Genomic DNA, 25,527 nt, shown 5'->3' on the forward strand with positions numbered 1-25,527 from the left:
GATACCCAGGTTCCTGACTGGCTTAGTGAGGTTGAGTGTGCAGCCGTGGAGGCTGATGCAGTCAGTGCCTGAGGTGCGGAGGCATCTGGTGCGAACCAATCAGGAGAGCCTCGGTCTTGCTGATGTTGAGTTGGAGAAAGTTGTCCCTCGTCCAGGACTTGATGTCGGACAGGCAGTCGGTCAGGACAACAGTAGTCCTGGAGTTCAGGGTGGAGGCAGAGAGATAGAGTTGGATGTCATCCGCATACGTGTGGAAATTTAGCCCATGTCTGCGGATGACGTCACCAAGGGGGAGCATGTAGAGGGTGAAGAGGAAGGGACCGAGGACAGAGTCCTGAGGAACACCGCACGAGACAGTGCGGGGGCTGGAGGAGAAGCCGATGATCAAACAAGGGCGGGAGGAAAAAACATTTACCGAGATGTATTGTTGGTGGTTTGTTAAGTAGGACTCGAGCCATGTGAATGCAGTCTCACTAAGGTTGATAAGGGAGGAGAGGTGGTGGAGGAGGATGGCGTGATCGATTGTTCAAATGCGGCAGAGAGGTCCAGGCCAACGAGAAGGTAGAGGGAGCGCTGGCCACAGAGAGAGCGAGAGAGGATGTCATTTTTTATTTTAACAAAACTAATAGTTTCTGTCTCTTAATAATTCTTACCATGATCGACAATATTTCTACGTTATGCAAGTTTGTGTAACTCCTTTATTAACCTGTCTTTCACGTAAAAAAGACGCCTCCTCCTGCTTTATGCTTTCTTTCCTTACGAATAAACATTCCTAAGGTTTAGAAATTTTAACCAAAGGTGTGCAGAAAGAGTTGCTATATTAGCATATGAATAGCAAAGCATAAAATTGTTAAGTGCTGCAATTAGAGAATAATTTGCCTGATATTTGTCTGAGGATCTTTGTCAACATGTAACAAAATAAGAGTAAATGAGGATAATGATACTGCACTCTAATAATAACCATGTACTGATGTATAATTGCGTTTATTCTGTCGCTTAGGAATTTAGCAATGGTCATAAAGGTCTTAGAACATCAGATTCTGAGGTTGGTAAAACTCAATGCACTGCTCTCACCTCTGAAAATGTTGAGTGTCTCCCACTACAGTAGCTGCTGGAGATCTAAGGACTGTTAGGTTAAAATAGTCTAGACTGACACTCCAGTACACTGCATTGTCGGAGGTGCCATCCTTTGAATGAAACATTAAATCCAAGACCTGTTTACCTGTTTAAATGGACATTAAAGATCCCATGTCACTTTTCAAAAAAAAAAATTTTTTTTTCTTTCTGTGTCCTGGTCAACAATCCGCTCAAGTAAGATTGGTCGTTCACTTCATGGCTGCTTGTGGGACAGTGTTATGCAGAAATTGGCTACCTTGTTCTCCTACAAAAATACAGTCACTGCACTAATTCCTGTGAAGTGCAGTGTGAAAGGCGCTATATCAAATTCAAGGATTAGTATATTATGAAATAACTGCTATAATATGTTGTAAGATCCAAAAGAAGTCTGTTAACTCAATGAGTGGTATACTTTATGTGCACTGTGATGGAAAGTTCATTAAATGTATCTTTTGATAAAACTACAAAATGTAAAGTTAAACTTTCTCTTAATTGCCTTTAACCTCTTCTGCTGGAAGGAATAACCTAAGTTACATTGGGAACTTTATTTGATTTGGGCACCTTAATTTGTACTCACACTCTTACTGTAATAATTGGCTCCACTGTTAATGGCAGCAGATAAGTGGGGCCATAAAGCTATGGGAAGGGCTATCTTGTAAAACGGGGATTTTCAATATCTTTATTATCAGAATCCCATTTTCAAAAATAACTAATGAAAATGTCACTATTTAGGCGATCATGAGAAGATAATAATAATCATCCTTACATTTAGTAAAATGTAAAATCAACTTTCACGTCAGGAGGATGTCCCAAAGCGCTTCAAAGGACATACTGTGAAGTGCAGCGACTGTATTTTGTGGGTGAATGCGGCAGCCAATTTGCATGCAGCAATATCCTACAAAGTGAATTTCTCCCATTGTCCTGGCCAACAATCCCCCAAATAAAATTGGTCATTGACCCATAAAGTGAATGACCAATTTTATTTGGTGGTATTGTTGGTCAGGACACTGGGAGAAATTCCCCTTTTATTAGCAGAATAGAATGTTATCAAGCGTGTTGGCGGGAGGGGTGTTGTCAGAGGATGATGGAGGAATAAACTGCTATCAGTTCACACAGGCTGAAAAACAAAAAAAAGTGAAATCATCTGTTATAGTGTTTTCCACCTCCCTGCCACCCAAAAGCAAAGTGTCAACTTGTGGGTCTATTTTGTGCCCTGAATACACCAGGTGCAAAGCATATCACAAGATTGGTTTGGATGAAGAAGGCCCATTGGCTCCTCTAACATCATCCTTCCAGAACATCCACCCTACTATTTCCCCCCACCCACCCCATCACTGCATCAACTGCTTTTTTTATGTATCCAGTGTCCTCCTGGCCTTAACCACATTTCTGGCAACCTGCTTCATTCATTGATTATTCTGAATAAAGAAAAGCTTCCTCGTATCCGTCCTGAAATTACCCTTTGCAACTCTAAACCTATGTCTTCGTGTTCTGCTGCCTTAGTGCACCCTAAAGTACTATTCTGGTTTGAGTATTTGAATCCCAATTAAAAGTCTTATATTCCTCTCTCCGGTCCCATTGAATCATCTTCTCTCAAGACTGAAGAGTTCTAGTTTGTCTAATCGTTACTCATATCCTGGGCCAACAGAAAATTGAGCCTGCGATTTTTTCGTGGGATCCTGCTTTTTGCTCAGGTCCGGGCTCTGGTTCCTCTGTGTGCTTCTGTGGTGGATCGGCTCCGGACACACGTGCACGGTGGGTGTCAGGAACGCGGCAAAGCCACTAGCAGGAAATGGGTTTCGCTCACCCTGAGGCGCCACTGTTGAGATTCTGTATTTCTCTCTTTCTGCCTATATAATAATAATAATAATCCTTGCATTTGATATAGCGCTTTACACGTCGGGAGGACGTCCCAAAGCGCTTCACAGAACACACTGTAAAGTGAATTGACTGTATATTTGTGGGCGAACGTGGCAGCCAATTGCGCACAGCAGTGTCCCACAAACAGTCGTAGATTGAAAATGACCAATTTATTATTGTTTTGTTTTGGAGGGATTATTATTAGGCGTGTGGAGTAAGGAAACTTGGCCAAGGTTTCGCCCTGCCTGGAATTGAACTCAGGTCTCTCGCTTGCAAAGCGAGTGCTCTAACCACTGAGCTACAGGACTCCAGATGTGTGTGTGTGTATCTCTCCCTCTATGTCTCTGTCTGAGTGGGTTTGTTTGTGTCTGTCTGACTGTCTCTCTTTGTCTGGGTGTGCGCTTGTCTCTCTCTGTATCTGTGAGTGTGTGTGTCTCTCTCTCTGGGTATCTGTGTGTGGTGGCTGGACACGAGAGGCAGGAGGTGGTGACATGTTGGAGCCCCGCAGTCAGGACACTGGTGAGCATGGTGAGACATGCTGGTGTTCGGTGTATCTCCAGGCCTTCAAATATAGTGAAGGGTGGAAACGGATCACTCAGCCCTTCTCTGGTGTTTTTCCCCTCCCCCAAGTGGAACACCCAGGTTTTGTTAAAGAAAACATTAATAATGATGTTATTTCTTCATGTTTATTTTTTATCAATTAAATGAAAATAGGTAGGTGAGGGGTTAAGTATGCCTCTCAATAGCACCAATCAATTTATGCAACATTTGTCAAATTTCTCCACAATTTTTGGCAAACATTTTCAGAATTTTCCATTGGCCCTGCTCATAGCTTATAACAATTATGCACCATGTTTTTGTACGAGTATTGTGCACGATGTATGTGTAAAGGCACATGCACTGAGGAAATTACAGGTATCCTCAATTATGTCAATAACTATCAATGAAAGGCTTTATTAATTACAGAATTAATTGCACAATTAAAGGCATCTCCAGCTCCCTCTGTATGTGTGTGATGAGAAATTCAACTGTGACACATCAAAAGTGTAATCTAGGGAAAAGCTTAAAAGATGCAGCACCTTTCTAATTACACCTATGGAGAAATTGTACAAAATGTAAAACCTGTTGATTACTTCTGATCTGCCGTTGAAGGATAAATTATGACAAATCTTTCAATTGTGTTAATTGAATAAAATTCAATAATTATTGATAGGTGTGTTTAAAATTATGAAGAGGTTTGGTAAAGTGAACATAAATAGACTATTTCCACTTAAGAACATAAGAACTTGCTTGGTGAAAGAAGACCAAGATCCATCTAGTTCGACTTCCACCATCCTGGCAGTCGCTCAACAAGTGTGCCAAAGTCTATGCTGCATCCTGAGATATTATTTTCTAGCAGAAATCTATCTGATTTATTCTTGAAAAAAAAAAGACATTTTCTGCTTCCACTGTCTCCCTAGGGAGCCGGTTCCATAAGTTTACTACTCACTCACTGTAGTAGTGTTTCCACAGATTTGTTCTGAATTGCCCCCCTTCAAATACAGGCCGTGTCCTCTGGTTCTACTCTTCAGTACAAGATAAAACAGCTTGACATGGTCTACATTATTGGTTCCCTTCAGAATCTTAAAGATGTCAATCGTATCGCTCCTCAACCTTCTCTTCGAATGTGAACGTGCCCAGCTTATTGGTGAATCTGTAACAAGGGAGTGTAAATATGAGATGGCTATTAGCGGATCTAAAAGAGACTTTAGGAGGAATTTTACACAGAAAGTGGTGAGAACATGGAACTCACTGCCAGAAGCTATGGTTGAAGCACAAAGCTTCAGCATATTTGAGAGGAAACTTGAAGCATGTATGAGAGATATGGAATAGTGTATGAGGATGATTAGGATGGGTGGAGGCTTTTGTGGAGTATAAGCACAGGCATGGATAAGTTGGGCCGAATGTTCTGCTTTGCTGCTGTAGATTCTATGTTATTGAATGTAATTTGCTTACTGTTCACATTATTTTATACCAGTCTCGCCAACTAAGTGCTTTAAAATAGACCTAGGATGCAACTTTTTTTTATTGAAATAAATGAAACTCGCAAAACAATCTGGAGATAATATTTATAATTATAATAATCATTGTATTTGGTATAGTGCCTTATCACGATTTTGAGACATCTCAAAGTGCTTCACAGGATACAGTGTAAAGTATGTATTTTGTAGGTGAAATGCGGCAGCCAGTTGCGCATAGCAATGTCTCACAAACAGCCATGGAGTGAGCGACCATGCAGAAACTCATCACCATGCTTATAAGCATACCAACTAAAGTTTAATGCATCCCAGCTACACGTGGACATTCCAGAAATGTTTATTGGAATGGAATGTGCACTGTCTCCCCGAAGGGACGCATCCTACTTACCTAATTCTGGAAAGTATTAGGCAAAGGTCAAGAGCCAAGGCTTGGAAACCTCAGAGTATGTGTTGGGGTACTGCTGGAGTCTAATCAGCTAAAACTGGACTGCTTGTCCAACTAGGACCACTCTTACCCATTAGGGCTTTGGCATGTAGTGTTAAATACTGAGTGGGAAGAGTCCCAAACCCCCTGTGACTGGTCTGTCTTTCCAGGTCCTGCTGATGCACCAAGCAGGGTGTGCTTTCATCAGCAATGCCCTGAATTACTGTGTGCCCACTTGGCTTAGGAGCTAGACTACCAAGATTGCCACAGAGGGTTGGCTGGATTCCGACATTCCGTTGCCAAACACTGCACGTAATACATGTGGAACACTGTCTTTGTGAATACACTGCACGTAGGTGCCTTTCACCTTTAAAATTAGGAATGCTGGGATGGGAGTTAGTTTCTCGATTGAACTTTGTGCTTCTTGCCTGAGTGCAGATGACAAGGCAGATGATACAGTGAGGGCTTACAAGTTCAAGGACTGACAAGTTCGCCAGTTGTATAAAAACATTGGTATCTGCACTCTTGTTGCAGATACCAATCAATCAGGTAAAATGGGATCTTGTCCCCTCTATTCCCCATAATTTTCCCCATCATCCCTCCTCTTCCCCTCCACCCAATTTAAAGACAGAATTGTATGGTAATGTTTGCTGGCCTTTCGGATGGTTTAGAAGCAGTAGTGGTACCCAAACTGGCATTTTAGCCAGTCACCTTCAGGATGTTTGACATGGCTATGATTGTTGAATAATAATAATAATAATAATAATAATAATATTTCTTGCAAGGATTATTATTATTGTTTGATATAGCACCTTATCATGTCTTTGAGATGTCTCAAAGCATTTCACAGAATACACTGTAAAGTGAATTGATTGTATATTTTGTGGGCAAAACACAGTGGCCAATTGCACACAGCAGTGTCCCACAAACAGTAGTGGATTGAAGCGACCAATTTATTATTTTTAATATTTTAAGGAATTATTGCCCCCAGAAAAGCAATCCGGCAAACGACTAACAGCCGGGTTTCTACTTACTGCTAAGCAAACAGACGCGTGTGGAGTAAGGAAACTTGCCCAACATTTAGTCCTGCCAGGAATCAAACCCAGGTCTCTCGATTGCGAGGCGAGTGCTCTAACCATTGAGCTACAGGACTCGACTATGAGTATTTGAGCGTTACCATGGTAAGCTAATCAAGCAGAGGTTACTCAAGTGTTTCAGTATGTGCTAAAATATCACTGCTGAATGTGGCCATTATTGTACACTCAAGGTCACACTGTAATCCCAAAGATTTAGAGCTTGAAAACTGCAATCATTATTTATTGTACCATATTTTTCAATTTCTGTAGGTTTTGTAAAGCGACTTTATGTAACAACATTTAAGATATTTGATTATTTCACTTAATTTCTTCTAGGCTTCATACGTTGGATGGACGATCCATCAGTGATGGCACAGAACTGGAAAATGGAAGTTTTTATGTAGCTGTGGGCAGTGACAAATTCAAGAGGTTGCCGTATAGTGAATTGCTTTTCAATAAGTCATTCCCAAGAAGATCTAATGGGTATGAGTACTGCTTAAAATAGCACTGCTGAAAAGTTTTTATAAAGTGGATAGTTTTGTAATAATAATCCATGCATTTAATATAGCGTATTTTATGTCAGGAGGACATCTCAAAGTACCGTAAAGTGTAGTGACTGTGTATTTTGTTGGTGAATGCGACTGAAATCTCTCTCATTCATATTTGCAATGATGAATTTCAGTTCAATTCAACATGATGGTATTTCTCCTACGATGTACCTTAGGTCATCCTGAAAGTTATACCAGTCTGGTGCATACACGAGATTGGATTCCAACCCTGAATGAAGGTTGTTTACTCAGATAGACAGCTGCTGAAGTATGGCCAACACAAACTCCTCAGTCTTGAATACTATAAATAAATGGTTCTGTATAGAATAATACAGAGTGCAATGAGCACAAGATTCCCAGCAAAAAAATGATAAGATGCTAACTCTTTGTTCTCACATAGCTGGTGTCTTTAGTCACAAGTAAGAGATCTGTGCTCCTTTTCATTCTCTGCTTGTTATGTTCTCCAACAATAACATTTCCCCGGAGTTCTGCTTCCAATTTATTTGTTGTATATGCTTTCATTCCTTTTACTAATCTCCCTGAGTCCTAAGTTTTTTCAGGCACATATATTCAGGAACAACAATTTGCATTTATTTACCCCCTTTCACATTGGGAACACAATGTGTTTGACGCGACTGAGAGCCTGAAATACAATACAATATTACATTTGTATAGTGCCTTTCATGTCGGGGGGATGTCCCAAGGTGCTGGACAGTCAGGGATTTAGACCTGAGCATGGGGAGGGGTTGGGATAAGAGAGGGTGAAGGGCAGGGAGGGTAGGAGGGTTGCTGAGGACGGTCGAAAGGAGGTCTTGAAACATGCCTTGAAAAAGGCGAGGAGGGAGCGAGGTGAAGGGAATGTGGAATGGAATTCCAAAGGGTGGGGTCAGAGAGGCTGGAGGCCTGATCGCCGATGGTGGACTGGGCGCGAGATGTGGAACAGGCTGGAGCTTGTTGAGCGGAGATGGGGTGGGGGGCAAAAGCACATTCGAATAGGTAGGTTCTTGAGGCTGGTTTTGAAGGAGGGGAGGGAAGGGGAAAGGCAGGGGACTTCCGTGAAAATTCTCACATTCTTCTTTCTACGACTATTGTCTTAGAATGAAGAATGTGAGAATTTTCACGGAAGTCTTAAAATTTAAGGTTGTCGAGCCTCAAAAACCTACCTATTCACCTAGGTAGCAAAAACAGTAGAGCGGGTTATTTTTTAGAAGGGGAGAGATTAGAATGTGTTAGCGTTCAGAGGGACTTGGGTGTCCTTGTACACCAATCACAGAAAGTTAGTCTGCAGGTGCAGCAGCAATTAGGAAGGCGAACGGTATGTTAGCATTCAATATGAAAGGATTAGAGTATAAGAGTAGGGAAGTCTTGCTGCAACTGTATAGGGCCCTGGTGAGACCACACCTGGAATACTGTGTGCAGTTTTGGGCTCCTTATTTAAGGAAGGATGTACTTGCCTTGGAGGGGGTGCAGCGTAGATTTATTAGGTTAGTACCAGGGATGAAGGGGATGAGTTACGAGGATAGGCTGACCAATTTGGGACTATATTCTCTAGAATATACAAGAATTAGAGGGGATCTTATGGAAACCTATAAGATCATCAAAGGGCATGATAGAGTAGATAGTGGGAGATTGTTTCCCCTGGTTGGAGAAACTAAAACCAGGGGTCACAACCTTAAAATCAGAGGCCAGCCCTTTCACACTGAGTTGAGGAAGAACTTCTTCACTCAAAACGTGGTGAATATATGGAACTCACTCCCCCAAAGGGCTGTTGACGCTCAGTCCTTGAACATATTCAAGACTGAGATAGATAGATTTCTTATTGCAAAAGGGATTAAGGGATATGGGGATAAGGCAGGGTCAGGTTATTAGCTGGAGTTAGATTAGAAGATCAGCCATGATTGAATGGTGGGGCAGGCTCGAAGGGCCGAATGGCCTACTCCTGCTCCTACGTGTTATGTTAATTTGGGAAAATTCTTAACTGCAGTCTTTAATCTAGAATCTGATTTTCCAAATGAATACTGAGTGTAAGAATTCTAAATTTAAATTTATATATTGCAATTTTAATCTTAAGGTTACCACAAGGAATTTCAGGCCTCCAGAAACCTGTTCTGCACTAAGGCTGCTTTGTAGCTAGCGATTGGGAAATGGAGGATGAATGAACCGTAGTTATGTCCCTATGATTTTCCCCCCACCCCCCCGACCCTGTCTCTGAAAGAAAATGCTTGGTCTTAAATCTCAACCTGAGCTGCCATCAAAAGTCTTGCTTTCTCAAATGAACATGATCACAGATGAGATTAGGAATTCACCTTGCAGTAAATTGCTCGAGGAAGTCTCCAAGCAACTACGTAACTGACGTCCTAACATCTAACGTACCACTTCAGAAGATAATTGGATCCCTATTTTATCTCATCCTTTATCTGTTTTCACTGAAACCAAAATGGTTAAATATGCAGATGTAATTGTCTGGTTGAGATTCAGTAAAAGACTAATACATCATTAAAACATTATTATTTTATAATGAAAATAGTGCAATACTGATTCCACTGGTTTATGTTTGATTTTTTTATCTTAGGTCCAAAGCAGCATCACTTCCACCCATCCCTGGATCTAAGAAGTCTAAAGAAAATGTGAGTTGCTTTGAGATTTGTGCTATGTAATGCTTGGCATCTAATGTTTGGTGTGCTGATGCCATTGGAATCTTTGTCAATGATCCACTGAAAAATGATCTGTTTCTGTTGAGCTGAATTTTAAATGCAGCTGGAAACTAAAATGTTTTTGCATTAACTGGTGCATTGGAATCATTAAAAGACAATAGCAATTTACATTTATGTAATGACTTTCATGTTGGGAAGACATATGAAAGTGCTTCACACAGCCCCTTGCCTGGTCGTGGTGGTGGTGGGTGGGAGGAGAGAGAGAGGGAAAGATGCCCAAAAGTGCGATCAAAAGATTAGAACTTGTTTTTAATGTAGTGGCCCTAGTCAGCTTCCCTTCAAACCATGTCACAAGTACAACTGAGAAAGGAGGCAGGCAAGTTCCCCCTCCTGTCATTGCAGCTCTTGCGTTGCAGCTCTGAGAGTAAGTCTGGCAATGATTTGCCCTCTTAATTTTTCTCCGTCACCCCATTGTTTGTTCTCCACTTTCCATAGCAGAGTGCATAAGATTAACATTATAGTCAACACTATACTGAACAGTATAACTAGATCATACGGCCTGTGATTGACGTGGGGTAAAATCAAAACAAATCTGCCGAAACTCTACTTCAGTGAGCGAGTAGTAAACATATGGAACAGGCTCCCTAGGGAGACAGAAGCAGAAAGTGTTGATTCTTTCAAGAATAAATTAGATAGATTTATGTTAGGAAATAATATCTTGGAATACAGTATATAGTTTGAAACGTGACATGTGCATGCGACTACCAGGTTGGTGGAAGACGAACTGGGTGGACCTTAGTCTTCTTTCATCTAGCAATTGTGATGTTCTTATGTTCTTGACGCAGGGGATGAACACGCTTTTTGACACTCAGGGATACTCTGTGCTGGAGCTCTGCAGTGCTGCTGCAAAGTTGTAATTCAGTCAAACTATTTAGAAGATATCTTAGATAGGGAACAATTAATAGATTTTTATCTAAATCCTAATTTACTGCAGCTGTGACATCTGTTGCTGTTCTTATAATATATACAGTAGGACTCCATTATACTGAGCTTTGTTATAATGTGGGTTTGCACACACAGCCCGCAGAAAATGTCAGTACAGACACGATGACCCAGAAGTCATTCGTTTTTTATGCAGATACTGTCTGGCGCACAGTGGAAGTGCTAAATGGCAATCATGCCCTATTATAGTTGTGATTTTATGGGCTGGTTGGGATTTTTTAGATCTGTTGTATGTTTTGCTACACCAGTATGTTATACCACGTCAGTGTATATTCCGTTGTTTGTCTATGAATTACTGAAATCTCAGGAGATAATAACCTAACTAAATTTTAAACACCTCCTGGTGACCAACTGAAAATAGTGATTTTTCTTTGCACTACGTCTTCCTAAAGAAAAATTCCATTAAAAAGATGTAGCAAAGTAAATGCTACTTTAATGATCGGCCTCCGTTAAACTCCTCAGAGTGCACCCCATCACATTTGTATTCATTTTAATGTCTTTCACGTCAGGAGGATGTCTGAAAGTGCTTCACAGGATGTACTGTGAAGTGTATTTTGTGGGTGAATATGGGCATATATTGGTTATGCTCCTGTTTTTTCTCTTCTATCAGCATTGGGATTATGATTTTGTACCCACTTGGCCACACTACAGAAACTGTAACAAAGTGAGGTGGTCAGTGCTCATCATTTTGCGCAGTGATATTCCAGGTGAAATTTTGCTGATTCAGTACTGATCAGAACTTGAACCTGCAATGTAATGATTTGTATGGCTTAATGTTGACCAGGTGTTGCTTTTAGCCTCACTTTAATTGTGATTGGAATTTGCCACGTGTCGGAGATATTTAAAAAAAATGCATTAAAGATTTTAAAAAATTTACTTGGTGAACTGCATGATTCACATATAACCATAGGTTCATAGACAGTCTAGAACAACGAAGGGGGCCCATCACATCAATCTTGTGCCCACTCTCTCACTGGAGTTATTGCACTAATCCTATTCTGCTGGGGACAGAATACAGCTGAATGAGATTGTTACTGGATACCTTGTGTATCAGTTATATGATGTCTCTTCTTGATGTCCAGCAAAAATATAGTTTGGCCCTTCTATTATTTTCATCTATCCTGGAAGTTACATGTTGAAAAAAAATAGAGTTTAAAAAGACTAGCCTGCATGCATGAGCCATTTACCTGTTTGGCTGTGTGCTTGCACATGCATTGTTTTGAAGGTGTTTTTAAAGCCATGTATCTTTTATGACTTGGCCACTTTCATTGCAGGTGAAACTGGTTTGGGTTTCACTACAGATTAAAGTTAGCAATGTAAACCCTGCTGGCCGAAAGGATGTTATAAATAATATATATGTCAATTCTGTAACTTCTGGTACATAAGCTTGGGGTTAAAACTCGATGGACTTCCAGTGATTGAATCACCACTGTTATTTCTTCCATGAGGATGTTATTGTTTCTCAGATACATGTAACGCCACATTACTGGTAGTTCACTGCAGGGAAAGAGTGCGTGTCCTCTAGTGAGGCTCATCTATGCCATGCTGACGGCTGAGACTTCAGCTCAGATCAGAGAGCCTCTGGTGGCAGAGGTTATACAAGTTGCGGTGACAAACACAGGCTTCCCTGTTGCAGATGCAGTTTAATTATCAAGGCATTGTCTCTGATGGACAGGTGCCTGTAACAATTTCCTGACTAACATTTTTCAATCCCAATGTTTGTCATGATAACTACATTCCCCCCCCACCCATCTCATCAGCAGAAACAGATACCAGGAACTCAATAGGACTGGGAGTTAAATTGTCCTTCCCATCATTGCCAAGACAAACACGAGAATAAAGATGTACATTCTAATTATTAAGGGCCAAAGTGTTTTCAAGGCATAATCTCATTGCTTTGTTTAATGAGACTCTTAAGACACCAGTGACGAGGACTTTACATTTTGACTTCATCTGAACCCTGAGATGAGATTTTCTCGCAATCACACAGGTATCCATTATGTGTCTATATATAAACATAAAAGGGCTAATCAAGAACAGGGATGCACCTCGAGGAGATTGATTTTAAATGAAAACAGATTGTTTGAGCTCTTCTCGGAGCATGGTGCATACAGGTAGCAGAAAGCTGGGAGGTCTTGGATTTGAAACCACTGGGTCTGGGCCGAATGTCCTATCTCAACTGGGGCAGCAAATAGTCTCATCATCCCTGGTTTGGGGTGGAAATAATCAGATTGTTTAGGCAACTGATTGCTGTCCAGAGATCCCAATGGAGGGCGAGTGGAAATCGGGCAACGACAGTAGTACGTTCAAAAGTGATGCCTCCTACCCCTCCCTCCTGTGATTGAAAAATTGCCATCCCTCACTGTCAAGATGTCAATTCTGACGCCTTGATTGAAAGATTGTGTGCTATTTTGGGCAGCCAACTTTCAAAAAGAGATTTGGTGTACAAACGAGATAATTCTGGCATTCAATACTCCTACAAACCGTGGTGAGAAACTCACAGTAAATTAGCCTGCTTTGGGTGAAAAGAAAATTGTGAGAGGAGTCACGATACAAACTTTTAAAGCGCTGGGAGGAATAGAAAATGCAAAGGATTCAAGCTGCTTATTTAACAAGGACTTTGAGTATAAAAGTACCAAAACCACAAAGAACTAGAGATCAGAAGATATTCATAGAGCAGTAATCATTTAGAACAGGCTCGCAAGCAAAAATAGTTTTAGAATTAGGAATATTCAGGGAAACCATGGAATTGCATTCAATGCATGGTAGAAAATGGACCATTCGGCTTAACTAGTATATGCCGGTGCCATTATTGTACATGAGCCTCCACCCCAACTATTCCACTCTCCTCTACCCCTCTATCCCCTTCTCCCTCATGTATGCATCATTTTCTCTTAAATACAATGACAATTTTTGCTTCAACCGTAGCTTTCGGCAGTGAGTTCCACATTCTCACTGCCATCTACTTGAAGAAGTTCCTTGTAAACTCCCCATTGTATGTATTATTGTTAGCATATTTATGCCTGGCTTGTTTTGGACTCGCCCATAAATGGAAACAGGATTATCAATAATAATAATAATAATAATCCTTGCATTTGATATAGCGCTTTTCACGTCGGGAGGACGTCCCAAAGCGCTTCATAGAACACACTGTAAAGTGAATTGACTGTATATTTGTGGGCAAACGCGGCAGCCAATTGTCCACCTTATTGAATCAATGCACTAGATTTTATCACCTCTGCTTGTCCCCTATCCTGCCATAACCTTTAATGTTTCTACTTCCCAAATGTATATTCAGAATCTTCTTGAACCCCTCAATTAACTTAGTATCAAAGGGGTTTTCTGGAGCAGTGCATTTCTAAAATCGTATTACTCTCTAAGTAGAATTTCACTAAGTGCGTTAATTAACTTCTTTAAAAGGACTATAAAAACATTGTGGGCTACAGTGGTAGACACTGAGGAGAGAAATAACACATTTAAAGGTTCAAACAAAGGCACAATCAAAGAGAGATATGTATTAGAGGCTTTTTGAAGGTAAGCGGGAAAGTAGCCAGACAAAGATTTGGAGGAGAGTTACAAATGTCGGGGAATGGTCGCTGAAAACTCAGAAACTGATGGTGGTTGGAAAACAGAAACTGATGGTAATTGGCCAGTCAGAAGAGTGGAGGGTATGAATGTATGTATAGGACTGCAGGAGGTTGTATAGGTAGGGTAGGGTGAAACTGGGAGAATTTAAAGACAAGAATGTGTACTATGATTATAAAAATCTTATGTTGAATTTAACTGCTTGTCTAATCATTGGTTATAACCATAATTCATTCATGTAACACTGGGGATCATTCTCATTGCAAATAATTTTCTTGTTATATTTCTGATTATGTTGTTTTCTGGTAAACAGACAAGATTATCACTTGATAAAATTGCAGTTGCACTTAATAAAATTGATAAAAATGCCATGATCTTCTGGAGCTGGGTTCAGTTGTCTTCAAACAAGAAATTTCAAAGATTTTTCTTCCTGTTGCTTTATTATTCAGCACTTGTGACCTATCTTACTCAAGAGATTAAATTATTCGGGGTAATAACTATGTTCAAACGATAAACATTTGTTGGTCTTCATGTGCAAACATAGGTGTAAAGAGGGAAATACAGCTGCACTAACTTGTAGAAGTTATTTACTTCTACTGACGCGAAAGGCGCTCTATAAATGCTATTTGTTTTTGTTATGGTGTCTTTGTTTATTTTTGTTTAAAAATATCCAGATATTTATTTGTTTTCAAAGACCTGACATGTCTTCTAATTTTAGCCTAAAAGACAATTTTATCTTAAAAAATTAACATTATACAGATCTGTGGAAATTTCTTAAAACTCAAATGTTAATTTAGAAACCGGTTCTTTTTAAGAACTGCAAAAAAAATTCCAAATTCAGATGGAATTTTTTACAGTTCTGCAGGATCATAAATTTTAAGACAAATTGGTTTTACATGCTACTACTAGGTGGATTTTTGGTCATTAGGTCTAGATCATTTAGTTTATTTGGACTGAAAACTTCTTAATTGAGGTGAAACATGATTTTTTTTTACAAAATGATAAAATATTATAAAGTTTTGAGTAAACTTTTTTTAAAAATTCTGTTTACCAGTCTGCTGCTTGGTGACCTGAATTGTGTCGATCTGCATATCAATTGGATGTGATGTTTTTGTGACTATAGTAACACAATATTCTTCTGCATCTTATCTCTCCCCAAACAAAAAGAAAGGATAAATATCTACCAATGTGGTGAGTCTTAAAGAGGTTTTTTTGGGGGGACCATTACCAAAATTAGCTGCAATTTCCATCCTAAGTGCATGCTGCAAAGTTTGGTAAATTTTCCAGAGCGAGGAATAAACCCCAATTGTAATTTGTGAAGCACGACAGTGTGATTTGCATACCTTAGTTCTTGTGTAATCAAGGTCAATTATATTAAAATACAATTCCGAGATTAGCACTTAGTGCACTTACTGTGCTATTTCTGTCACTTCTGTGTAAACCTTTGATAGTTTAATGCCATGATTTGATTAATGAAAACCAACTAGCAAAATAGTGTGTTCCGCTGAGGATTTCCTTATTTCCTAACTAATTCCACTATTTGGTTCCTGAACTTCTTTAAGGGCTCAGATACTGTAGGAATGATACATTCTTAAATGATGGCTGGCAACATGTTTTGACATGCCCAGTAATTGCATTCGCTCAACACTGAGGCCGCAACCAGATGTAAGAATTAGTTCTCTCAGCTGGGAATGGCAGCAGTTTCCATGATGCATGACTCTGTTTCCCTCTGGTGGCTATTCTTTGCTATCAACTCAACAGTGCATGAGAGGTTTCCATTGACAAAGGCCCTTCTACCAACAAAATAATATTAATCACTCCGTCTTCGAGATGTCTCGAAGAGCTTCTCAGAATATAGTGTTAAGCGAATTGATTGTATATTTTGTCAGCGAAAAGTGCCCTTCGCCCAACAAAATATTTTCTTCCCATTACAGCATTCAACATCTTGCTATTGCACACTATAGTTTTGTTAGAAAATTATGACATTGAGCTGCATTAGCACATCAAAAGCTAAACTAACATCAAAAGCTTTGTTTTGTTGAATAGATTCATGTTTACTTTTGTAGCCTCAGTATGGAGCTTATGTTTATTTTATTTTGTTGCATGTTTAACAGCATTGGATTCCTTTGCCTATCATTTATTTGGATTAAAGGAATAATCATTGTAAAGTTGTCGTGCCCAAATAAATTAGCTCAAAAACAACAATAGCATTTATACAGCGCTTTTCATTGACCGGGGGGAGGGAGTAGGTGGCCGTAAGTACAGTCGAAGAGGAAATTTTTTAGGCAGGACTTGAAAGAGGGGAGAGAGGGGGTAAGGCAGAGGGATTGAGGGAGAGTGTTCCAGAGTTTTGGGGGGTAGTGGCTGAAAGCACGACCTCCGCTGGTGGGGTGGAGGGTGCGAGGAAAGAGCAGGAGGCCGGTGCCAGTTGATCGGAGGTGCCGGATGGTGGATTGGTGAGTGAGGGGGCGTTGGAGAGGTAATGAGGTACCAGGGAGTCGAGGGATTTGAATGCAAGTGTGAGGATCTCGAAGTCAATCCGTTCGGTGATGGGGAGCCAGTGGAGTTTGGCCAAAACTGGTGAGATGTGGGTACGGAGTTTGGTCCGGGTCAGTATGCAGGTGGCAGAGTTCTAAATGAGCTGGATCTTTTGAATAGTGGAGCTGGGGAGACAGGCAAGGAGTGCGTTGGAGTAATCCAAGTGGGAGGTGACAAACACATACACAAGGATTTCGGCTGCATTTGGGGTAAGGTACGGTTGGAGGCGGAGGTGGTCCATGTGGCGGAGATGGAAGAAGGCGGTCCTGGTCAAGTGCGAACTGAAGATGGGCAAGGAAGAGGAAAAGTAGAGGGATTGAGGCAGAGAAGTTTAGAGTGATGAAAATAGTGATGCAATTGAGTTACTTTGTCTCAGTATGCACGAGTGAAACAGTCACTGAAATAAACAAAGGAAAGGAAGGCCCTTGATCTCTGAGCTGCACAATTAGAATAGAGACATGACCTGGGCAATACAAAACACAGGCAGTCTGCGCTTTCTCACGGCAGACCATTGGAAAGGGGATCCGGTAATTCTTTCCCTATGTACTTTAAATAGTGCACACTCTGCCTCCCTGCATATTTATGTTAACACTTAAGAACGAGTTAAAGTTAATCTGAATGGAAATAAAAGACCTTACTTTATGAGAGACCTTGCATGGACATTGGTGCTAATTGCCTCTCCCACCTTCACTCATTTCTCACGAGGAAAGTAAACTACCATCAGATCATGTTCTAATACTACAATGGCTTGTATTGCTGATACAGCCATTAAAGAACCATGAATTTACAAATGAGAAAAATCAGTGTCTATTTCAAACCTCAGCAGAATTCCTCAGAAAATCATCCTGTGCCTTAATATAATAACATAATCTCCAAAGACTGAAATTATACACTCTGCTAACTCACCACAAATGTAACTTTTCAAATGATTTATTACTTATGAATTTGAGTGGAGAATAATTCTCAGCTTTTCTTTTACTCACTTGCAAAACTCCTTCCAGCATGAAATGAGAATGCATTAATTAAACTTGGTGACAACTCAGGTTATTCTAACCAGTTTGATGCAGTTTCGTCACAATTGGTATGAACTGTAAATCATTAATAACCTATGTCTAGATGGGCTATAGATATATTTAATTTTTTTTACTGATACTGGTGTATAGTAACAGGCTTCTCAAGTACATATTTTCAATAGTCTTATTTGCAAAAGGATAGGGCACTCTATTCAGTGCTCAGAACAGTTTCAGGTACTGCTCCCAGAACCAGTATAGTATAATCAATTGTGACAATGCTAGTTTAAATTTCTACCTTTGTTGCTCAGATCGTCTCTGTCAATCAGTGGGCAGCTTTAGGGTGGAAAGATTTCCTCTGTTCAGGCTTTCCCACCCTGTGCAGGCACCTGGAGGCAGTGCAGAAAAAATTGAGGTTGGCAAAAAAGACAGTAAAGAATTTAATAGATGGGTGAAATTACAGTGTATTAATGATATAATCAGGCTCTGTCAATGTCACTAATTTTGAGAAGTTCATGAGTAGAATCAAATGTTAACCATAATAATAATCATAATAATAATCCTTGCATTTGGTATAGCGTTTTATCACATCAGAAGGATGTCTCAAAGTGTTTCACAGGATTTACTGTAAAGCATAGTGTATTTGTAGGCAAACACAGCAGCACAGTTGTGTGCACAGCAATGTGCCACAAACAGCCATGGAGTGAGTGACCGATTAGTAACCCTAATTGTTGAGGCTACAGAAACTCCCTTCTCTTTTCGAATACTGCTATGGGTTCTTTAACATCCACCTGAACAGGCAGATGGGGCCCAGTTTAATTTAACGTCTCATCGAAGGAAGATGTCTCCGACAATGCAACACCCCCCGGACTGTATTGGAGTATCATCTTAGACTATGGGATTCCGAGTCTGGACATGGGATTCCACGTGCTAACTGTACAAATATATCGCACTAACACACTGTGTAAATTACATGTGGAAAGTGAATTACAGGCAGCATTAATTGATTAATCGTGCATTTTAACAACCATTGAACATGATTTATTAAGGCTGTGCTCCGTGTCCTTGATAAACGATGATATTCCCAAGGAGGATGTTGTGAGTATGACTGTCACCAAAGAATGTGTTCCTGTAATGTCGAAAAACGTAATCATTTCTTGCCTGTTTTCTGATGGGGATGTAATCGCAGTCAGCAAAGGATGTCATGACTCCCTCAATTGAAACATACGATTTGATAAATATTAATAATTATACCAAGTGTTCTGAGAAATAAGGATTCCAGGACTCATTTTACTTGCCGTAAGAGCAATATCAGAGTTTCCATGTTTTACACAAGGGTTAAGACACAGAATTGTTGAGTACTCTGTAGGCAATGTTCTATTTTAATTACTTAATTATCCTTTTAATTGAAATCTAAGCAAACTGAGCTTTGGTGTTGCATTGCAGGATTACCTGTGAACCTTTCCAGTTAGATCAATTAGACTAAATAGAGCAAGTAATCTTTACATCGTGTTTGAGCACCGGTTCATCATTAATTCTCCGATTTGTCAATCTGGCCCACTTGGTAGCATTCTCCCCTCTGAGTTAGAAGATTGTTGGTTCAACCTTTATGTTGGGACTTTGAACTCACAGTCTACGCTGACACTTGATTACAACAGTGCTGGGGGCGTTGTGGATTGTTGGAGATGCTGTCATTTTGATGAGATATTAAATCAAAGTCCTGTCTACCTCCACAGGCAGATGTTAAAGATCCCATTGTATTATTTGAAAACAGTTTCCTGGCAGATGATTCCCCAGATAAAATTAATTATTCACTTTATTTGTGAGTCTGTTTGTGTGACATTGCTATGTGTAAATTGGCTGCTACGTTTGCCTATAAAATAGACAGTCACTACACTTTCTAATGAATCCTATGATGCATTTGAGATGTCCTCCTGATATGAAAGTTGCTGTATTAAAAGCAAGGATGATTATTTTAATATCATCAATTCTCTTTCAACGGCTTCTACTCTTACACCCAGACAGTCACTCCCTGTTTCTTCAAACACACTTGATGTTTGATGTCCCCATTGTTTGAGACCTTCTTTCAAATATCCTTTTACATGAAGTGCCACAACATTTGTTGCTGTGCGACTTATTGGGATGTGACCCTTTATTGGAAATGCATCATAAATGTGATGAGGTCAGTTTTGATGCAACAATGTCATTTTTACTAAAACTTGTCTGGCTAGAAAACTAGGCTTGAAAGTCAACGTAATCCCATTTGGATAACAGGCGGTGGGAAACCAGCAGAGGAACAAAGGAGAAAAGTGACTGTACAGGATAAGCTTCTTCTTTTTGAAACAGAGGAAGGAGTTTGGAATTTGTAGACCCCAAAAGGTTACCTAATGGATTTACTATACTTTTATCAAAGTACAAATTGACAAGTGATGATTAGTTTGTTTCTGATCATTTAGAAATGGGGATTTTTTTTGCTTGTTGGTGAATTAATCATCTTCTGATGATGTGCAGTTGTAATAACAACAAATTACATTTGTATAGAGCCTTTCACGTTAGGAGGACGTACCAAGGCACTGGACAGTCAGGGATCCACATCCGTGCTTCTGGTTGGGATTAGGAGGCGTTCGGGAATGTGGGGTGGGTAGGGGTAGGAGGGTGACCAAAAGCATATTCGAAGAGGAGGGTCTTGAGATGGGTCTTGAAGGAGGCAAGGGAGGGGGCAAGGTGGAGGGTCTGTGTGATGGATTTCCAGAGGTTGGGAGCAGAGAGGTTGAAGGCGTGCTCGCTATTGGTGGGGCAGGCAAAGCGGGGGAACGTGAAGCAGGCCGAACCCCCTGAGCAGAGGGAGCAGACGAGTTGGTAGGGGTTTAGGAGGTCACAGAGGTAGGAAGGAGCAAGGCCGTGGAGGGCTTTGAAGGGAGGACCAAGATCTTGAATTGTATCCTCTGAGTGATGGCAAGCCAATGGATTGGGTGAGGATGGGGGTGATGGGATCGCGGAATCCGGTGCAGGAAAGGACACTGGCTGCAGAGTTCTGGATAATCTGCAACCTGTGGAGGGAGGAGTTGGGGATGCCGACAAGCAGGCAGTTTCCATAGTTGAGCCTGGTGTGAGATAAATAGAAATATGATTAGGACAGGATGAACAATCTAAAAGTGTGAAGGTGACTGGCAAGAGGAGCAAATAGGGAAAGATGGATAATTCAGGAGAGCGTGTGAACGTGGAGTCCTGTAGCTCAGTTGTTAGGGCACTCGCTTTGCAAGTGAGAGACGTGAGTTCAATTCCAGGCAGGGCGAAACCTTGGGCAAGTTTCCTTACTCCACACACCTAATAATAATCCCTCCAAAAAACAAAACAATAATAAATTGGTCATTTTCAATCCATGAATGTTTGTGGGGCACTGCTGTACGCAATTGGCAGCCGCGTTCGCCCACAAATATACAGTCAATTCACTTTACAGTATATTCTGTGAAGCGCTTTGGGACGTCTAGAAGACGTGAAAAGCGCTATATCAAATGCAAGAATTATTAATTGTACTAAACCTTCTTAATTATTCATAAACTGAGGCTGCTTGCTTTAAGAGTACCCTATATTTTTATGTCATTAAACCTCTTGGGAACTCAAATGGGTTTATGTTAATCTAAAACAAGATGGACTATTGCCAGTCTGTTATCAATTTGGTTTCAATAATGATAGCTATAATAATAGCTTAAATGGCCACAGTATTTGGGCCCTGAAATCTCTGGGCAGTGAGAGCATGCAAAATAACCAGCTTTCAAAATGGGGATAATTCCTATGTATTTCAAAGTGTAGCTAGGATTAAGTTGTGCACATTGAGAATTGCTGGCAAATGCAAGGATTTAGATTTATCTAAAAATCCAGAAATAAAATTTCGTGACAAACTCCTTAAGAAATCATCAAGTCCTCTGAGGAAAAGAGGGCTTTCATTTTATCTTTCATTATTTTAGGACCTCTTTTAGATCTAGTTACCAATTGTTTGAAACAAGAAAGCTGCATGCTCCATTGCAGATAATACAAAACAATTTATATAATCTGCAAATTCTTTGAAACTATTTCATAAAAGCAGAAGTTCTGATATTTCTTTCATTCTTAGCAATAGGAACCCAGTTGTTAGTCGATTGGCGAATTGCATTCAAGGGGTTATATTTCCATCAATAAATAAATAAATAATAATAATTTGGTGCACAACTGTTTGTGGGACACTGCTGTGCACAATTGGCTGCTGCATTTCGCCCACAAAATATACAGTCAATTCACTTTACAGTATATTCTGTGAAGCGCTTTGAGACATCTCAACGATATGATAAGGCGCTATATCAAATGCAAAGATTATTATATGTCCACTTTGTCCTAATTTTTAAAACAGCTCAGAGTTTATGAAAATTCTTAAATTCAGTCTTAATTTAGAATTTTCAGTTCTTAAAAAGAACGGATTCCAAATGAAGACCTAATTGAGCATTTTCTCACTTTTCTGTGCAATCTTAAATTTTAAGATACATCTTAAAAATTAAGACTAGGTGGAATCTCAAGGGAAGAAAGCAATTCCTTTTGGGCTCTATGGATTTTGTTGCCATTGAAGCAAAGGTGTAACTTTAGTGAATAATGGGACAGTTCATTTACCTTCTCTGAATGTCCTGGTAAATCACGGGATTCCTTAATATTCCCAATAGCATTCTTATAAACCTATAAGAACTCTGCCCCAGAGATAAACTGTATCGCAAAATAGTTTGATGTGTCATATTTAGTTGGAAGGAGCCCCTATACGCATGATTTGGATTCCTTATGAAGGAATATTGGAAATTAGACCCAATTGACTTCATTAATATACCTAAGGGATGTTCAGAAACCCTTCTGAAAGAAACTAGAAATTTGTACTGCTGGCATAAATTCTAGCAAAAGTCTATAATAATTTCTGTAGTTACACAGATATTCTTATTAAAATGAATTGTAAATATCCATGGATGACCTGACTGTATTGAAATATTTAGGTCTCACTGGGCTTTGCTTAATTAATAGGGGGATCGACATGTCAGCTCTACAGGAGCTACAAGTGATATATACCCAGTGACATCACCTCACCTAATAAAGGGAAAAGGCAAGAAGGAACAGTTAGCAACTGGAGAAGAAGCTGTGTTCCAAGTAAAACCCGTCAAAGTGAAGCACAACAAAAATGGTCCTGGGAGCTCAAAAATGATTCCTGGAATTGGTGAGCAGATCCGCTTTTCTTTTTCTTTATATTAAGTGCTTTGGGACTTATATAGCTGCCCTGCATGAGGGGCGCTGTATAATTGCAAGTCGTTGTTGTTGTTAACTCCTTGGTTATGTTATGGAATTATGCTGTATTACCTGAATTGCGACATTGCCTCTGATAGATAGGACTGGCCAGATTTTACCCTGCGCCGCTACGAACTTCAAATCATCGTTTGCTAATGCAATTGGGCTCAATTGTAGTAATTTGCCAAAACAGAAATGATTTTAAACCAATTGGAATTTATTACATGTGCACAATGAAATGCATTGTACTGGCAACAGTCTAATTCGTCAGACAACAACATTGTCCTCACATAATCTGTGCAAATAGGTTATTCTTATTTGATTGTGTCTGCTAGTATTTGAAAATGTGTGCATTGTAATATTTTATTTCAGTTGTCATGGTTTACCAGTATCATTTCTTTGATCTTTTGCATGGGATCTGAGTTTTAGATTCACAAGTTGAAGATAATAATCCTTGCAGAGGTGAAAATGAGTTAATGTTTCAGGTCTATAACCTTTTGTCAGAACGGTTATGACGAAAGGCCATTGACCTGAAACGTTAACCCATTTCCCTCTCTCCATAGATGCTGCCTGACCTGCTGTGTGTTCCCAGCAACTTCTGTTTTTATTTCAGATTCTCAACATCTGCAGTATTTTGCCTTTTGAATAATAATCCTTGCATTTGATATAGCATTGATATATCTCAAAGGAATTAGTTTGTAGTGACTGGATTTTGAAGGTGAATGCGGCAGTGAATTTGCTCATAGCAGTGTTAATAATAATAATCGTGGCATTTGATATAGCGCTTTTCACATCTTCTAGACACCTCAAAGCGCTTCACAATATATACTGTAAAGTGAATTGATTGTATATATGTGGGCGAAAAGCGGCAGCCAATTGCGCACAGCAGTGTCCCACAAACAGTCGTAGTTTGAAGTGACCAATTTTATTGTTTTTTTTTCTTGAGGGATTATTTTCAGGTGTGTGGAGTAAGGTTTTGCCCTGCCATGAATCAAACCCAGGTCTCTCACTTGTGAGGCGAGTGCTCTAACCACTGAGCTACAGGACTCCACAAACGAATACCAATGAATTGAATGACCAATTTTATCTGGGGTATTGTTGGTTAGGATACTGGGATAAACCAGTGTCATGAGATGTTTAATTTCCTGAATAAGTAGATAGTACCTTGGTTTAAGAAAGCATGGCATCTCTGGCAGTCCAACGCTTCTCCAGCACTGCAATGGATGAGGTGCTTGATTTCACAGCCAACCTAAACTATGAACTCAAAGTCCCAATGTGGGGTGTGAACCCATAACCTTCTGATTCAGAAGTGAGAGTGCTACCAACTGGGCCAGGTTGACACCTATGAATATGTCCCATAAGATAGAAACCCAAACAGAATAATTCTTGATCATGTGTCAAGACACCCGGCTGACCCAAAACAAATTTCTTCTTGTCCTACCAGGATTGTACCTGTAGATGGCAGTAAAGGACTGGTTGATAATATTTTAAACCTCAGTGGACAGATTATCTATCCTGCCTACGTGTGACTGAGAATGTTATTACAGTAGGGGCTGACAGACCTGGAGTGTTTAGATTAATTTGAATATTGTGGAACCTTTTTCGCTTTTCGCTGAATATTTCACGTCCTAAAATCTGCTTTCAGCACTATTTGCTACATTGTTATTCATTTTCCTCCGCTCCTCAAAGCCACTTACTCACGATGAGGTATGACTCTCTGGGTGCCATACGGCTTCTGGTGCATCCTGCAAAATGCCATTCCTCATGTGTGAGCCCAGATAATGTGTCAGCAGGATGCCCAAACCAACCCTTTTGTGGCGTTTGTGTATGCGTACCTTCCAGCCGTCTGGAACAGCAATCAAAAAAAGAGGGCGGCGGGGGGAACACACTGGCTGACTTAACCTTCCCTAAACCAGGACTCTGAGGCAAATCTGGCAAATTGTAGCTCTCTAATTGTTTTCCCTGACTAACTCCGCTAACTTAACACAGACCTTCTGTGGGCAAGTATTGTACTGATTGATCATATAATAATCCTTATATTTGATATAGTGATTTATCACATTGTTGAGACATCTCAAAGGGTTTTGCAGGATATGCTGTAAAGTGGTGTGTATTTTCTAGGTGAACGCAGCAGCCAATGTATGCACAGCAATGTCCCACAAACAGCCATGGAGTGAGTTTTTGTTTGGGGGATTGGTGGCCAGGATACTGGGAGAAACTGCCTTCTCTTTTCAAATAGTTCCATGGGATCTTTAACATCCCCCTGGCCATGTAGACGGGACCTTGGTTTAACATCTCATCTGAGGATGGCACTTCTGACAAATCAATACCCCTCCCAGCATTATTTGAAGTGTCATCTTAGACTACATGAGTTCCCAGCTCCGATGTTGAACCTACATCC

The 25,527-nt window shown here is 40.2% G+C and overlaps 1 protein-coding gene across 2 annotated transcripts in view; it reads left to right on the top strand.

The window, feature by feature from the left end:
- The window catches only part of LOC103184914 (doublecortin domain-containing protein 2), a gene marked incomplete at its 5' end in the record, with an annotated part of 112,737 nt that overhangs the window by 34,527 nt on the left and 52,683 nt on the right, over positions 1 to 25,527 (top strand). For both annotated transcript variants that reach the window (XM_007903170.2, XM_042332445.1), the window contains 3 exon segments: positions 6,831 to 6,977; positions 9,615 to 9,669; positions 22,869 to 23,058. In XM_007903170.2, coding sequence (XP_007901361.2) covers positions 6,831 to 6,977; positions 9,615 to 9,669; positions 22,869 to 23,058 — 392 coding nt within the window.

The sequence above is a fragment of the Callorhinchus milii genome, unplaced genomic scaffold (assembly GCF_018977255.1).
Source record: "Callorhinchus milii isolate IMCB2004 unplaced genomic scaffold, IMCB_Cmil_1.0 Scaffold2, whole genome shotgun sequence".
Lineage (NCBI taxonomy): Eukaryota > Metazoa > Chordata > Chondrichthyes > Chimaeriformes > Callorhinchidae > Callorhinchus > Callorhinchus milii.